Source organism: Ostrea edulis, chromosome 5 (assembly GCF_947568905.1).
Source record: "Ostrea edulis chromosome 5, xbOstEdul1.1, whole genome shotgun sequence".
In the NCBI taxonomy this organism is placed as follows: Eukaryota; Metazoa; Mollusca; class Bivalvia; order Ostreida; family Ostreidae; genus Ostrea; species Ostrea edulis.
In genome coordinates this window covers 80,328,063-80,345,584 of record NC_079168.1, presented here as the reverse complement: position 1 = coordinate 80,345,584, position 17,522 = coordinate 80,328,063, and the positions used below count along the sequence as shown (strand labels likewise).

Sequence of the window (17,522 nt, the reverse complement as noted above, 5' to 3'; positions counted from 1 at the left end):
CACAACTCCCGTCAATGACAAAAAGTTCTATATCATGATAGTAACGGAGTCCTGAACATAAGTCTTTGTTCCAGAAAAAACATAAAACGCATCTGTTTCAAATCTTGCACATCATATGTCTTCTCTTGCATTTTTATGTCTATCCTCTTTCAGTGGGGGACATTGTTTTTGTACTTTCTGTCCATCCGTCTGTCTGTCACAAAATCTTGTGAACGCTTCTCCTCCTATATGAGTTATCAAATAGACTTGAAACTTTATACAATGCTTCATTGCCATTTGTAGATGCACATATTGTAAGGATGGGAGGATCCAATTATTTTCCTAAAAGTTGCAGTGGATCTAAGAGGGGTGGAAGATGTAAAATAGCTTGTGAACACTTCTCTTCCTATATGGCTTATTTGATAGATTTGGAACTTTGTACAATGCTTCATTGCCATTTGTAGATTTGCATATTTTAGGGACAGGAGGATCCAGTTATTTTCCTAAGAATTATAGTGGATCAAAGAGGGATGGAGGATGTTAGAATAGCTTGTGAATGCTTCTCCTATATGGCTTATCAGATAGATTTGAAACTTTTTACAATGTTCATCACCATTGTTAGATGTGAATATTGTCGGGACAGGAGGGTCCAATTATTTTCCTAAAAGTTATAGCAAATCCAAGAGGGTTAGAGGATGTGAAATAGCTTGTGAACGCTTCTCCTGATCCTATATGGTATATCCTATAGACTTGACATTTTGTACAATACTTCAATGCCATTTGCAGATGTATACATATTGTAGGGACAGGAGGATCTGATTGTTATACTTAAAGTTATAGTGGATATGAGGGGTGGAGGGTGTAAAATAAAAATAAAAACACCCTCGGTTTTAGTATTATTTTATGCCTTTTTCTAATAGTATGTATTTATTGTTCTTTGTTTTGGGTTTATTTTTATTGTGTTGCATGTAAAGTGCTTTAAGGTAATTGTCTTAATTAGATGCTATATAAATGTACAATAATAAATACACTTCTCCTATGTGGTTTATTGGAGTTCATAATGGCAGTGTCTATGTTCCTGCTGATGTTTCCTCCTATATATCATGCGGTACATTAAGGGAGGAGGTTTCATTTGGAGCACTTCCAATTTGGGAAGCTGGGGAGACATTTGTTTTTCATAAAAACAATCTCTAGTTTCTAATTATATTATCAGTTTATGTTCTGTCTGAGAATTTCCAAGTTTCAATATCACAGTATTAAACCAGAAAGAACGATCCCAAACGTCAACTTGTAAACACTGGCATATTACACGTTGGTACAAAAAGGGTCAAATAAAGTGATGTATGCACTACTAGGATTTCTTTGCTATGTAAACATGCCAAAGCAAAATAGCTTCAATTTTGGATCCAATGAAGTTTTTAATGGGTCAAATGTCATAGATAATGGTTTGAAGCAGGCTCATCAATCATGTCAAAGGTGTAACAAATATCAAAAGAAATGGATATCGATCTAAGTTTATTATATCTGTCACATTTCAAGCATTCTTTGTGTAAAATGTGTCATCTAAAAGTTTAATGTTGTGACTATGAAGAATTAAGATGCTATATATTACAATTTCTATATTTCACCAGTTTGTACACATAAAAAGACTCGAGACTTTGTTTACATAATACAGATTTAAGTCTAGAATATAGCTTTTATTCTTGCATTCAGAAGGTCAACATTTTGGTTGTCAATATTAAATGAGTTATACTTTTGATGTTTAACATCAAAAATAAAATATATTTTGTTCAAAAATCGTGAACCAGTCCCTTTAAAAAAAATAGCATGAATTATCGGTTTTCTGGACTTTTTTTGGTTGTGCTTGCAGATATTCATTTGATATTTGGTACATTGCTTTGCCTTAACAAGTTATAGATTAAGTTTGAATTTCGTCTTGGACTGTTGATTTTCCATTAAGTTATGGCCCTTGGACTTAGAAAAATAGCATGAATTGTTAGTTTACATCCAAGTTTCTTATTTCTGTAGGTAAGATTTCTACACTCATTAAAACTTCTAGCATAGTAATACAACAATATAGCTAAATTATTCATGATCACCTACATGTCACAGTTTATTGACTTAGTTAAAGACCTAAACCTAATTATAAATTTGTCTTTTTTCCTGGTCTAGTCTCTTCTTGAATAGTAGTTGATATCCAACCATTCCTATCCTGGTTCCCCAATTTTCCCTTTTACCATAACCTACATAATGAACTTTGAATATTGTTGTGGTACAGTAATTTTTGCAACCGGTAGGGGACTATGTATTGCCATGCAATACTCACAGAATGCTTGTTGTTATCTAAACTTTTCTGTTTCAAATGCGTATATAAGTAATAAAAGTTTCAAAACCTTCACAGGGAAATGAAGTGAATTTGAATGTGATCAAATCTTTTGAGAATCCCTTTAGATTTGATCATGTGATAATCAACTCACGTTATTTCCAAGTGAAATTTCCATACTTGTTATTTATTACTAACTGAGCTGATAGATGTGTTGATTATGTTTTACAGGTCCCTCCACAGAAGTCATTAACCTACAACAGCCTGGGGGTCACATTCTGGGGGCAGGTAAGACAATTTTACACTGGTGCAACCAACCAGGAGGAGTGTTATGGGGGAGGGGGTAAACCTAGGTATAAGGGAATGAAACTGATCCATGTAAGTATAAAGTTAAAGTAAGGCATTGAGGGATGCTTGTTCTAGGAAACTGGAATTTGCTGACTGCCTCAATGTCTGGAATTTTGCTGACTGCCCCAATAACTGGAATTTTCCGGACTGCCACAATAACCAAAATTTTCCGGACTGCCTCAATATCTGAAATTTTCCGGACTGCCTCAATAACTGAAATTTTTCGGACTACCTCAATATCTGGAATTTTGTTGACTGTTTTATTATACCTATGTAAACATTAAAACCAGAACAAAATTTAAAATACATTTAAAACCCTGGATCTCCTTGGCATGATTGTTGTCATTTGCCATTAAGCTGGATCTTTATATGGGGACTAGTGAACTTGTGATACAAATCCATTTTATAATGAATATTCATAATTCCACTCAGAACTTTTCATAAGATAAAAAAGAAGTTGCTAGGTGTTCAGAATAGGTGTATATCAGTTTGTGGAATTTTTTCTGCAGGGAATCAGTCATTTTGCAATGATTTTCAGGGAATCAGCGAAATATGTCGATTTACATTTATATGGTGAAAAATCAGTAAAGGTATGATGAAGTAAACTGATAGTGTTTAGAACATTGTTAGGATAAAATTCAAGTTTCTATAAAGAACAGAGAGGGTTGTTAAAAACAAAGAATTTGCTCTTGGTTTGCACAAATGAACATTTTGAGAGTAACTGTCCTGGGAAAGAATTGAATTATGAAAAATAAACATCATCTATCTACTCTACTTCAGGTATTTTTACAGGTACATATAATTGATGTATTTGTTTGTGATTTACCAGGTTCCTGTGATGGGACGGGTGTGTTCTTCTCTGGCAGTATGGGGCTGTTCTCCATCAGCAGTCCTCAGAAACAGGAAGTGAGGTCAGGGGCTATATTTAGTAATGTAAGGAGAGAATAAAAATGAGATGTTATTTCAAAAAGGAAATTGTCCTTGTGTGAGTAACTTATCATAATGGAGAAATGATATGTTTTTATGAGATTGACGATAATACTGTGATAAAGATTGGTTAAATTTACCAATGCAATATATTGTTCTTTAGTTCTCAGTGTCATTTTGATATTTACATTGTCATACCATGTGTAGGTTATAATTCATAACATTTTCATGTCTGCTGCCAATATTTTAAAAATCAGGTACAGGAATTAAATGAGAAGGATTTGGTCTAATATTTTATCATTTTATGGTTGATAAGAAAATTAAACAAAATATTGGACAGAAAACTTAAGTTATTTGTCCAATCATCGGGAAAAAATGTTTTGTTTCTTGAATGAGATCAGGACCTGAATATATTTCACTCACCACAATGAAAATATGGAGGATGAACAAAATGTTTAATGAGTTTAAAATAAGCTCATGTGGTCATGTTTATTGGTTGGGATCAGTGGTAAAATATGTTATGATTTTATTAATGATGTCTGCTGATCTGGGAATGAAAATCAATTATTATGTATCAAGCATTGGTGACAACTGATTGGTTGTTGCACTAGATAAGGTTTTTAAAATGACTTCTGATTGGCTTGTGACCGATTGTTTCACTAGAAATAAATTGACTTCTGATTAGTTTGTGACCGATTATTGCATGAGATATGAATTGGCTTTTGATTGGTTTGTGACTGATTGTTTTACTAGATATAAAATGACTTCTGATTGGTCTGTGACAGATTGTTTTACTAGATATAAAATGACTTCTGATTGGTCTGTGACTAATTGATTCACTAGATATAAATTGACTTCTGATTGGTTTGTGACTGATTGTTGCATTAGATAAATTGATTTGATTGGTTTGTGATTTATTTTCAGTATAATGGAGGAGCCCTCTCAGGACATGACCACAGCAGACATGGTAATTATTCAATTCAAGAAATCAGGTTTCCCCAGGTTACCAAACTAACACTGTACTACATAGAAAATTCTGTGGTGAAACATTCAATCAAAGACATTGTACAAGAATGGTTACCAAATTAAAAAACCCTATGCTGAATTCTACTATTGCTCTAAAGTACATACCAGTGCTTAGTCTTACGGAAGTTAAATACCGTATAGCGGGTTTTTTCTGCAGGGTGATAAATTTGGCTCATTTTAGTGGTTAGATAACTCTCCGCCAAAATTTCACTTGCCAAATATGCACCCAGTTGCGACCAGTATATATAAAAGAGATAACTCTTCCTTTTCCGCCTAAATTTATTTCGCTAATATTATTAGCATACCTTTAAGCCAACAAATCGCCAAATTTTAGACCCGCGGAAAAAACCTGCTATACGGTAACATAGAGAGTAATGCAGTATTGTCAACAATAGTAATCACATGTATGTACAGGAGCTTCATGAATGTAGCTAACAAACAGACTGAAGCAGGGTGATAATGTGTTTGACATGGTCGACTAGAGGTTCACACTATGTACAAGATGAGTTTTCCCTGTGGTGCTGATTGTATCTGTACTGTCTGTTTGTAGTCTGTACTGACCGCCAGCCATGCCAAAATGCAGGAATTGTCGATGAGTGAAGACAGAACAGCTCGTCTCAAGTCAGCATTTATTGCTACCATGAGGGGCAATATTGTAAGTATTTAAAATGTGAAGCAATTTTTCACTCATCTCTATGAACATAGAACAAGTTTCGCTTGATAACCACATGGACAAGTTGGGTGTTTGAGAAGAGGGTGAAAGTAGGAAAACAATGGAAGGGGAACAAGAAAGGCAGGAAAATGGGTCTTTCTTGATTTTTAGCATAGATATGCAGAACAGGAAAATTATTTTAGATTTCGTAGCCCTTGTGACTAGTGTTACTTTTAAACTAATGCTCAAGTGACCAATGAGGCCTGTGGGCCTGTTGTATAAATTGATGGCCTGACATTTTTCATTCTATTTTTTTCCCCAAAATGTGAGCATCATCCCTGAAAACTGGCTATTGAAAGAACACAGTGTAGATGGCTGTCATCTGTCACCTTTACCTTGATATTAAAAACTGAGGATCAGTGCTGAAAGGTCTTAATGGAAGACACAGCATATCAAAGTGTGGAGAGTTTAAATGTACAGAGATAATGTGATGTTAACAGAAGACAATGTTTATATATACATGTAAAGCGTGATGTTACAGAAAACACAGTGCATCAAAGATTAGATACATATCTAGTTTATATATCTGATATGATACTGTGATGCTAATGGCTCCAGATGAGTAAAACACCATGTTCCAGTGCTAGATTGGAGGATGTGAATCTGATAGATGCTTTGTTGTTTTATATGTGGAAAAATTAACTTTAATACGGAATTTCCGAGTTGACCAATAGTTCTTTCCCTTTGTGGAACTCTTACGCTCAGTGAGACACAAAACATACTATTGTCCACATGCGGTGGGTACAAATGCTTATCGCTACCTTGATATATTGCCTAAAGGTTAATTATCAGACATCATGCAACCACCCAAACTGCAGGGACACACATTAGTAAATTTATGAATATTTAATAATAAAATAGCTCAAACAAACATCGATGATCACCATTTTTCTTTGATTAAAATATCACTCGTACAGAAGTGGAAATAAAAAATAATTTCATGTTTAATTCAATGGCCTAATTCAATCAAATATCATTCTTGATATGGTCAGTTTAATGTATACCAACGGCTGATATAAACAAAATTTACATTTTCATTACTTTTATCCGTATTTTCATAGCGATGAGCTCGCTCCAATGATTACACATATGAGTCACGTGATTTGCTCTTCATCAGCTGAAAAAAGATGAGTATTACCCATAATGCTTCCGGGAAAATGTCGCCGTCACTGCGGTATACTTCATTGACAAACCCGTAATTAAAATAATTAGATTGTTTAAAGAGTACCATAAATCTCTTTAAATTTCAGACAAGCTTTCTCATAGCTTCAAACATTTTGTTTTTGCTTGGTTTGAGAGAAGAAGAAAAAACATTCCAGCTAATATGACGTTACAATGTAACTGTTTACATCCACCACGTTATATTTCCCGTGTTAAATGAAGAGGCGGATCAATCGGAACATCACTTGGCCTATTCCGGAATAAGCTGAGTGATGTTCCGATTGGAGACGGATAAAAAGTCGTGTTGCAAGATGTTAATGGGCTTCGCTCGTCTCAACGGTAACACCGTACAACATATTAGTATATGTATACACCTTGTACCCACCCAAATGTTCAACAGAACACTAAACGTACCTCCATCACAGAAGAGCTGATATCTCGAAAGTTGCTTATTGTATATTGTACTCAGGCTGTTGCTATGCTGTTTAAAATGTGGATATATTAACTATAATTTTGTATTGTATTCAGGCTGTTGCTATGCTGTTTTAGATGTGTATATATTAACTATAATTTTGTATTGTGTTCAGGCTGTTGCTATGCTGTTTAAAATGTGGATATATTAACTATAATTTTGTATTGTACTCAGGCTTTTGTTATACATGTGGATTGACTTTAATTTTGTATTGTACTCAGGCTGCTGCTCAGTCCACCATTGATGAGTTATTTCCCCCTGATGAAGTGTCGACAGACTTAGATCAGACTGTGGTCGCCCTTGACAAAGATCTTGTGAATGATTTTCCAGCTGCAGATCCACGTTGGGCAGAGTCCAGACAAGGTAAGAATGAAATAGCTACTGGTCTATATAGGGCTGTGTCTAGTCCAAGACAAATAGATCTATATAGGGCTGTGTCTAGTCCAACACAAATAGATCTATATAGGGCCATGTCTAGTCCAAGACAAATAGATCTATATAGGGCTGTGTCTAGTCCAACACAAATAGATCTATATAGGGCTGTGTCTAGTCCAACACAAATAGATCTATATAGGGCTGTGTCTAGTCCAACACAAATAGATCTATATAGGGCAGTGTCTAGTCCAAGACAAATAGATCTATATAGGGCTGTGTCTAGTCCAACACAAATATATCTATATAGGGCTGTGTCTAGTCCAAGCCAAATAGATCTATATAGGGCTGTGTCTAGTCCAACACAAATAGATCTATATAGGGCCGTGTCTAGTCCAACACAAATAGATCTATATAGGGCTGTGTCTATCTAGTCCAAGACAAATAGATCTATATAGGGCTTTGTCTAGTCCAAGACAAATAGATCTATATAGGGCTGTGTCTATCTAGTCCAAGACAAATGGTGTTCACTTGGATATACAAAGATGATTTAATAAGCGCCAAATTGCATCTGTCCAGCTAAGATTCCGTTTGTCCCTTGAGAGTAGTATCTGTCCAGTTAAAATTCCGTTTGTCCCTTGGGAGTAGTATCTGTCCAGTTAAGATTCCGTTTGTCCCTTGGGAGTAGTATCTGTCCAGCTAAGATTCCGTTTGTCCCTTGGGAGTAGTATCTGTCCAGCTAAGATTCCATTTGTCCCTTGGGAGTAGTGATCTAAGCCATGATGTTTCAAGGAGTTCAGTTGGATGTACAAAGATCACTTTGATGAGAACAAAATCATACCTGTCCATTTGAAGATCAGTTAATGAGTATAATGTAAGAAGGTTGTGGAAATGATTTGTCTCTTCAATCTTAAGTTATGTGGCATTTCTTTGTACAACGCAAAATTGTTAAGTAATTCATACTTGATGTGAAAGAAATCTAAATACATGTAATGAAATGAAGTATGTTTTGAAATGTAATTACTTGAACAATTCAAGAGATATATTGACAAGTCAACTGTACCAAGTTACATGATTTTGTCCCATGCACACTCATCTGTTTGTAATTAATAATTTATGACGTGCACTTTATTGATCTTTGAATCTTTTAGATGCTATGACGGTGCACTTATTGATCTTTTAATCTTTTAGATGCCACCAGCAGCACCACATCTCTGATCATCATCAACCAGCTCAACGACAAACTCCGTGCTCATGAATACGTCATCAACTTCCTGAAAAAGATGAACCTATGGAAACAGGTACCCCTAGATGTGCTTCTATCAGAGTATTGTATTCCTAGTCATCGGAAAGATACAAGGAAGCTAACTGTCAATTTCAACAAGAACTCCTGATTGGTTTCTGAACAGAATTATTTTTTTGTGTGTAGATTTTTCTATTGTTTTAGGATGCGTGTGATTTGTGACTATCTCCTTAACTGTGATTTTGTCTATTTTTTCATGCAGACTCCAGATAAATAGAAGGCACACAAAATTTGCTTGTGAATTAGAGAAATTAAAATCACTATAATGTATTTCATTTCTGCTGTATAGAATGCACAAAATTAGACAACTTAAGAAACATTCATGTAAATTTGAAAACTTGGAATTGTTCGATATCTAAAGAGAAGTAGTTTTGATCTCCCCAATATTTGGTTATGGGAAAATGATAGTTTTAGGAACTATTTATCTAATTTAAGAGCAAGATATAATTTACTTAACCATGGGAGATAAACCTTTGTGTCTAGGTAATGTTTCTGTTTATAGCTAAACCAGGTCAATGTACGAGACACCAGAATGCTTACTAGACACGTGATGTGTGAACACGCGGAGAAGCTTCAGGCTGCCATCGCGCTGCGTCAGCTACATGTAGAGTAAGTATGGAAATGTGTGAAAATATTCTTTGATTAATAGATCTGAAAGAAATGTGGTTAACCATCAGAATGTGTGAAAATATTCATTGATTAATAGATCTGAAAGAAATGTGGTTAACCATCAGAATGTGTGAATTCAAAATATTCATTGATTGTGATTAATAGATCTGAAAGAAATGTGATTAACCATCAGAATGTGTGAAAATATTCATTGATTAATAGATCGGAAAGAAATGTGTTTAACCAGTAAACAAACAGCTTTATATGGCGTTCGTGGATCTCGAAAAGGCATTTGACCGTGTCCCTCGGAAGGTATTCTGGTGGGCACTGTGAAAACTTGGTGTGGAAGAGTGGATTGTGCGTCTGGTGCAGGGGATGTATGCAAATGCCCGTAGCTGTGTCCGTGTTGGTGATGGCTACTGTGAAGGTCGGAGTCCATCAGGGGTCAGTACTCAGTCCTCTGCTTTTCATCATCATACTCGAGGCTCTTTCATGTGAATTTCGCACCGGTGTTCCCTGGGAGGATCTGTATGCAGATGACCTGGTTATCATTACTGACTTGTTGGATGAATGTGTCAAGAGGCTTCTGACTTGGAAAGAAGCTATGGAAAGGAAAGGACTGAGAGTGAATGCAGGCAAAACCAAGATCATGATCTGCGGTATGGGTCTTGATCTACTTCAGGACTCAGGCAGCTTCCCATGTGCTGTCTGTCGTACAGGTGTAGGCAGCAATAGTATTTTCTGCAATGGCTGCAAGCACTGGGTGCACAAGAAATGCAGTGGGCTCATGCGCCTGTCTGTGGACCCTGACTTCAGATGTTCAAGATGCAAAGAAACTGCTCGCCCTCTTGACAGAAGACCGCAGAGTGACATCCAAGTTGGTATGGACAAGTTGGAGGTTGTAGGCTCCTTCTGCTACCTCAGAGACATGCTTTCTGCAGCTGGTGGCTGTGACCTTGCAGCCACTACGCATGTGAAGACTGCCTGGAAAAAGTTCAGGGAGCTGCTACCAGTCCTGACATCACGCCACCTGTCGTATAAGACCCGTGGTCGAGTGTATAACACCTGTGTACGGAGCGCTATGCTCCATGCCAGTGAGACCTGGGCACTGACCAAGCCAAATCTTCATCGCCTACTACACAATGACAGGGCCATGATAAGACAGATCTGTAACGTCAAGCCTGAAGATATGGCCACTGTAAGTTCAACTGAATTGCTGGGGCGGCTTGGCATCCTCGACCTCATCTTAAGAGAAAGGAGACTCCGCTGGTATGGCCACGTTGTCAGATCCAGCAGTGCAGTCAAGTGCGTTCTAAACATACAAGTTCCTGGGAGACGTAGAGTTGGTCGGCCAATGCTATCTTGGAGAGAGCTGACAGAGAAAGATTGTAGAGAATGGAAGCTCTCAACTGCTGACCCTCAAGACCGGAAAGAATGGAGATCTGAGGTGAGATCTGCCATGCGTGCAGCCAGCCAGATACCTGGAAGGGGGCCCACTAGTGTGGACACTACCCGTGATACTGCACGGAAATAAAAAGGAACCGACAACAACATCAGAATTCGTGAAAATATTCATTGATTAATAAATCTGAAAGAAATGTGGTTAACCATCAGAATGTGTGAAAATATTCATTGATTAATAGATCAGAAAGAAATGTGGCGGTCAGCTAATCAGAATGCTGAAAATGTTCATTGATTAAAAGAAAATTTAAGAAATGCCACGTATTTAAAATGATTCTTCTTTACTGAAATCATACATATACGTGATATTTTGTTTTTAAGCACTGAGAAAGATATGTTGGTCATCTGTTGTACTGTGAAAGACTGATGGGTAATCTCTGAAAAATAAGACTAAGGTTGTGCTGTGTCCTAGCTGTGTTAGATTATTTTGTGTGATGTTTCATGTCAGAAAATGTACTCATCATTAAAGATGTCAAGGTTATGGCAGTGAGGGTTCTTTATCTTGCCAATGCATACCATGACTTGGGACCTCCCTCTTTAAGGTCATATCCAAAACACTTTTGGCTTTCATTTTTAGTGCTAGGCACTTTGCAGACAACAGATACTGCCTATGTGAAATGTCTTTGTTTGACTTTGAGTTCGAGCCCCACTTGTGTCATGGTCGCATCAAACCTAAAACGTAAACATAGGTAGTGATTGCTCCTTCACCAAACACTCAGCATTTAGAAGTGAGAATCACGAGTCTTTAAGATATGACATTAAAAAACGGTGGTCCCGTGTCGCGGCAGGCATTGGCACGTTAAACAACCCCCACTGCTATGACCCTGGCATTAAGCATAGGTCTAAATTTGTGGTACTTCACCTACAGCTGGTGATGTCTCAGTATAAGAGAATACTGACCACTAGGCTGCTGTAACTGATGGCTCTGCATGTGTGATGGATATATAGAGTTAGTTTGTTCTTGTGTATCCTACATCTCCTCGTGGTACATGATAGCAAGTTTAACCAGCAAACACTGGTACATTACAATGTTAAATGTTTATGTTATATTACTGTAGGTTTACTGGTATAGTGGATGCTGCCATTAAGAAAGTGTTAGAAATGAGACGGGACGTCAACATCTCCCTCAATCTGACCCCACAAGATGTCTTCTACAGAGAGGTATGTTTATCAGACGCTACATAATGTAGGAATTTTGAATCAGAAAATAAACTCATATCGGTGAAGAATACAACTGCTTAGAATTGGAGATGACCATAAAAATGCTCCAATGAAAACATTTTCACGGATGTGAGTTAACTTTGTGTGTAATGAGTGTGTCACCAGTGTTTTTCACTTGTATGCGTTACCTGTGTGTTACCTGTATGTTACGTTTATGTTACATTTGTATTGCCTGTATGTTACCTGTATGTTACGTTTGTGTGTCACCAGTGTTTTTCACTTGTATGCGTTACCTGTGTGTTACGTTTGTGTGTTACGTGTATGCTACCTGTGTGTGTTACCTGTGTTTTACATTTGTATTGCCTGTATGTTACCTGTGTGTTACGTTTGTGTGTTACGTTTATGCTACCTGTGTGTGTTACCTGTGTGTTACATTTGTATTGCCTGTGTGTTACATTTGTGTGTTACGTTTATGCTACCTGTGTGTGTTACCTGTGTTTTACATTTGTATTGCCTGTGTGTTACATTTGTGTGTTACGTTTATGCTACCTGTGTGTGTTACCTGTGTTTTACATTTGTATTGCCTGTATGTTACCTGTGTGTTACGTTTGTGTGTTATGTGTATGCTACCTGTGTTTTACATTTGTATTGCCTGTATGTTACCTGTGTGTTACGTTTGTGTGTTACGTTTATGCTACCTGTGTGTGTTACCTGTGTTTTACATTTGTGTGTTACGTTTATGCTACCTGTGTGTGTTACCTGTGTTTTACATTTGTATTGCCTGTATGTTACCTGTGTGTTACATTTGTGTGTTACGTTTATGCTACCTGTGTGTGTTACCTGTGTTTTACATTTGTATTGCCTGTGTGTTACATTTGTGTGTTACGTTTATGCTACCTGTGTGTGCTACCTGTGTGTTACATTTGTATTGCCTGTATGTTACCTGGGTTTGTTACCTGTTCCAGGTGTCACGGATACAGGAAGTGGTGGAGTGTTTGTTGGAACATCAGGAAGAGGTCCTCCTGGCAGATGTCACCGTCACAGAAATTCTAACGGTCATAACGTCCATCAACACGCTACTAGAGGTATGTGCCTGTGTATTGTAGCATTGATATGGACATTTTTAACCATCTGTGTTCTGTTTGGAAAAATATATCAACCAAATTAATGAACTTTCAACATGTGAATTAGTTCCAAGTCTTTACTACGTATATCATAAATTACAAAATTGAAATGCATGTCCAGGAGTAAAAATATTGATGATATATTGGATAAAGCAGAAACTGTACAATGTAGCAGATTCAAAACTTTATGAAATTTTTCAGCTGTATAGGTTTAAGTAATATATAATATGTTTGGACCAATAAAATAAGTATAGAACCAGTACTTAGACAATTATAACATCCTGCGCAGTTGTGCTGAAAAGTAAAAATTTTCTTCATTATTTGTATATTTCAAACTTAATTTGACTGTTCTCCGTATAAATCTATGAATAGGACATTCTTCATAAAGCTCTGCAGTATCGGCAGACAAAGTCCTCGATGTATGACTGTGAGGCGCCCCCTGGGGAAGTTCCCGAGTATGTACCATGGACCTCCACGAGCGGGGATCACGGCATCAGAACATTCCTTCTTAAACAGGTAAGGATTGGTGGTTTAAAATTACATGTACTATGACTTCAGAAATATATTATGGATTGAAGAATAAGGTAACTACACACTGTATGTGTATAAAATAAGCATGGCAGGAGTATGTTAATAAGATACACTTTTAGAATAGGATTGACAATCCATTAATGCTGGTTGGGTTTGATTTTAGTTCAACAAGACAATGGAGATAGTGATTCCCGAGGTCCGAGACCCCGAGAGTCAGGAGAAGATATACCAGCAGCTGGCGTCGATCGCAGATATCATCCTGGACGGTTACGTCAGCCAGTTAGAGTCCCTGAAAAATAATGTCTCCAAACAACAGCACTATAACGAATTACAGCGACGCTACGAACAGGACAGACAACAGCTGATCCTGCCGATGAGTAAGTGTCTTGTGTAGACAGTTGTTGTTATGTATGTAGAGGGCACCTGCTAGCAAACGTCATGATCTTTCAGATTATGCGGGGTCAATATAAAGGATTAATGGATTTTTTTCAAACTGTAGCGTACTCAACATCATCCAGAATATCTGAACAAGTTCATTACAATGTAGCAGGTGCCGTCCAGACAAAAAAAAGGAAATCCTTATTTGTAGACTTGGAAGGGAAGTCGCTGGCCCAGACAAAAAAGGGGGGGGGGGGCCCTCATTTGTAGGCTTGGAAATAACTGGCCCTGACAAAAAAGGGGGGATCCTCATTTGTAGACTTGGAAGGGAAGTCACTGGCCCAAAACAAGCATATTTCTTTCCACATGATAGTTTTGGAGTTGAACACATGATGTCTGAAAGCTAGAGAACCCACCACCAGTTTGTTATAAAAATTCTTTGTAAGATTGGTCTACCGCTCTTAACAATCAGGTCAAAAGGTCATAGATACAGAGCTTATTCTGCATGCACTAATTGTTTATGATTCTGGTAACTAGAGAAATTTTAATTCAAACATCATTGAACTTCATATGCAAATTTATCATCAGGTTGTCTGCATATGGATTTGAAGTTGAAAAAAGGGAAGGAGTGTATGATTTACCTATTTGTTGACTGTATAACCTTATCTGTTGACAGTGAAGGGAAAGCAGTACGAGCTGGCAGCATCTCTGGCAGAGAAGTACTATGATTTTGAGATCCTAATTCAGCTGTGTGAATTGTCAGACAACAAAGAAAGAATAGAGAAATATCTCCACCAGTTCTCACACAAGGTAGAATTATACTTAACTGTTAGATATCGCAGACAGAATAGAGAAATATCTCCACCAGTTCTCACACAAGGTAGAATTATACTTAACTGTTAGATATTGCAGACAGAATAGAGAAATATCTCCACCAGTTCTCAGGCAAGGTACATTTATGTGTTTACAGTTTACTTGACAGTTCAGAATACACAATATCCAGACTACAGAAGTTACACTGTATTCTTCATTGTTTTAGGGATTTGCCAATTACCTGTATACTTGGTACATGAAAGAAGGTAAGTGACCCATTTAGTCTTAAAATAGAAATAGCTGACCGAAGTAAATTGTAGTATAACGTTTTGTAAAATAATCAGATTAGTCAGTAAATGACATTCAATTTTTTTGAATTCTCATTTACAATTTCTAGAATGTTGAGTTGCTCAATTCTCAGATAAAACAGTGCAAGCATTTTCTTTAAATTCATATCATTCAGTCATGACTGTTCATTGTCACTGAATATGATTATTATATGAGGTATAATTATCGAAATTCATTTTTCACAAAAAAAATAATTTTTGCAAGGGATTGTGTAACACACTTGTTCTTGAGAGCAATCTATGACTATGATAAGAGTGAAGACAACAAACAGTGATCAATCTAAAAAATTCTATATAATTCTGGAGGTCCACTGTCTAAAACAGACCACATCAATTTGATTTGTTTTTCTGATGTTTGCCATGTCTATGAACAGGTAAGAGGGGACGTCTCTTGGCCTTGCCAGTCGGTCAACAGAGAGAGCTCGGACGATTTCTACAGAAAGAGGACATCAAGACACTCAGCTGGCTTCACAACATCCAGACCAACAACTTCTCGAAGGTAACTCACAGACAGACAGACAATTAAATACTCAGCTGGCTTCACAACATCCAAACAAACAACTTCTCGAAGGTAACTCACAGACAGACCAACCACTTTTTTAAGGTAATCACAAAGAAATATCAAACACTTGGCTGGATTTCCAACTACTGGTTGCAGTAGGTCATTAGATAGAGTGTTTGTTCATGTCGGGAGGTTATGGGCTTGGGCTGCACTTGTATCATGGCAATGTCAAATGTAAGATGTAAAAATAGGTAGTGATTGCTCCTCCAAATGCTCGGCTTTTAGAATTGAGCAGAGCAGGATAAAACCCTAAAACGAATGTTATGTAACTGTTGGTCATGGAATGATAAAAATAATTTTCATTGATATTCCAGACACACAATACTTTGAATATTCAGTGATATTGCAGGCACACAATACTCTGAATATTCAGTGATATTCCAGACCCAGTACTCTTGATATTCACTCCGATATTTTAGGCACACAGTACCCTTTTGGAGCTGGCTAGAATTGAGCAGGACTCTTTAGCAAAGAAAAAGGTGAGAGACATTCATTTCATAAAATTTCAAAGTGTGAGACTGAATATTTATTTTTGATCAGTATATTTATATCTGGAAAATAGATTTATTTTTTTCACTCTTGAACCAGATAAAGTTCTTTTTTTACTTGATAGTGTTAATTGTAACTGGGACTATACAATGTCTGTGTTTTGTAGACACTTTTGAGTCTGAGTAAATTGTCTGGTCTGGCAGCTGACCCGGATAATGGAGAAATTGACAGCAACATTCTAGGTAAGTGACCAGTAGGGTACTTCCATGTAGAGCTGTAGAAATAATTATGTTTATACGTAATGTAGAAATAATGATGTTTATACGTAATGTAGGAATAATGATGTTTATACATAATGTAGGAATAATGATGTTTATACGTAATGTAGGAATAATGATGTTTATACGTAATGTAGGAATAATGATGTTTATACGTAATGTAGAAATAATGATGTTTATACGTAATGCAGGAATAATGATGTTTATACGTAATGTAGAAATAATGATTAATATACGTAATGCAGGAATAATGATGTTTATACATAATCAGGAATAAAGATGTTTATACGTAATGTAGGAATAATGATGTTTATACATAATGTAGGAATAATGATGTTTATACGTAATGTAGAAATAATGATGTTTATACGTAATGTAGAAATAATGATGTTTATACGTAATGTAGGAATAATGATGTTTATATGTAATGTAAGAATAATGATGTGTATACGTAGTGCAGGAATAATGATGTTTATACATAATGTAGGAATAATGATGTTTATATGTAATGTAGGAATAATGATGTTTACACATAATGTAGGAATAATGATGTGCAAACATAATGTAGGAATAATGATGTTTACACATAATGTAGGAATAATGATGTTTATATGTAATGTAGGAATAATGATGTTTATATGCAATGTAGGAATAATGATGTGTATACGTAGTGTAGGAATAATGATGTTTATACATAATGTAGGAATAATGATGTTTATATGTAATGTAGGAATAATGATGTTTATATGTAGTGTAGGAATAATGATGTTTATATGTAATGTAGGAATAATGATGTTTACACATAATGTAGGAATAATGATGTGCAAACATAATGTAGGAATAATGACGTTTACACATAATGTAGGAATAATGATGTTTATATGTAATGTAGGAATAGTGATGTTTATATGTAATGTAGGAATAATGATGTTTATATGCAATGTAGGAATAATGTGTATACGTAGTGTAGGAATAATGATGTTTATACATAATGTAGGAATAATGATGTTTATATGTAATGTAGGAATAATGATGTTTATATGTAGTGTAGGAATAATGATGTTTATATGTAATGTAGGAATAATGATGTTTACACATAATGTAGGAATAATGATGTGCAAACATAATGTAGGAATAATGACATTT

The 17,522-nt window shown here is 36.2% G+C and overlaps 1 protein-coding gene across 3 annotated transcripts in view; it reads left to right on the top strand.

The window, feature by feature from the left end:
• Positions 1-17,522, top strand: part of LOC125650724 (nuclear pore complex protein Nup133-like) — a 67,289-nt gene that overhangs the window by 33,035 nt on the left and 16,732 nt on the right. For all 3 annotated transcript variants that reach the window (XM_056166377.1, XM_056166376.1, XM_056166378.1), the window contains exons 13-28: positions 2,534-2,590; positions 3,480-3,561; positions 4,502-4,544; positions 5,154-5,258; positions 7,170-7,311; positions 8,512-8,621; positions 9,126-9,232; positions 11,752-11,854; positions 12,820-12,939; positions 13,351-13,494; positions 13,673-13,886; positions 14,564-14,697; positions 14,927-14,966; positions 15,422-15,546; positions 16,029-16,088; positions 16,265-16,340. In XM_056166377.1, coding sequence (XP_056022352.1) covers positions 2,534-2,590; positions 3,480-3,561; positions 4,502-4,544; positions 5,154-5,258; positions 7,170-7,311; positions 8,512-8,621; positions 9,126-9,232; positions 11,752-11,854; positions 12,820-12,939; positions 13,351-13,494; positions 13,673-13,886; positions 14,564-14,697; positions 14,927-14,966; positions 15,422-15,546; positions 16,029-16,088; positions 16,265-16,340 — 1,662 coding nt within the window. The remainder of the gene's footprint in view (positions 1-2,533; positions 2,591-3,479; positions 3,562-4,501; positions 4,545-5,153; positions 5,259-7,169; positions 7,312-8,511; positions 8,622-9,125; positions 9,233-11,751; positions 11,855-12,819; positions 12,940-13,350; positions 13,495-13,672; positions 13,887-14,563; positions 14,698-14,926; positions 14,967-15,421; positions 15,547-16,028; positions 16,089-16,264; positions 16,341-17,522) is intronic.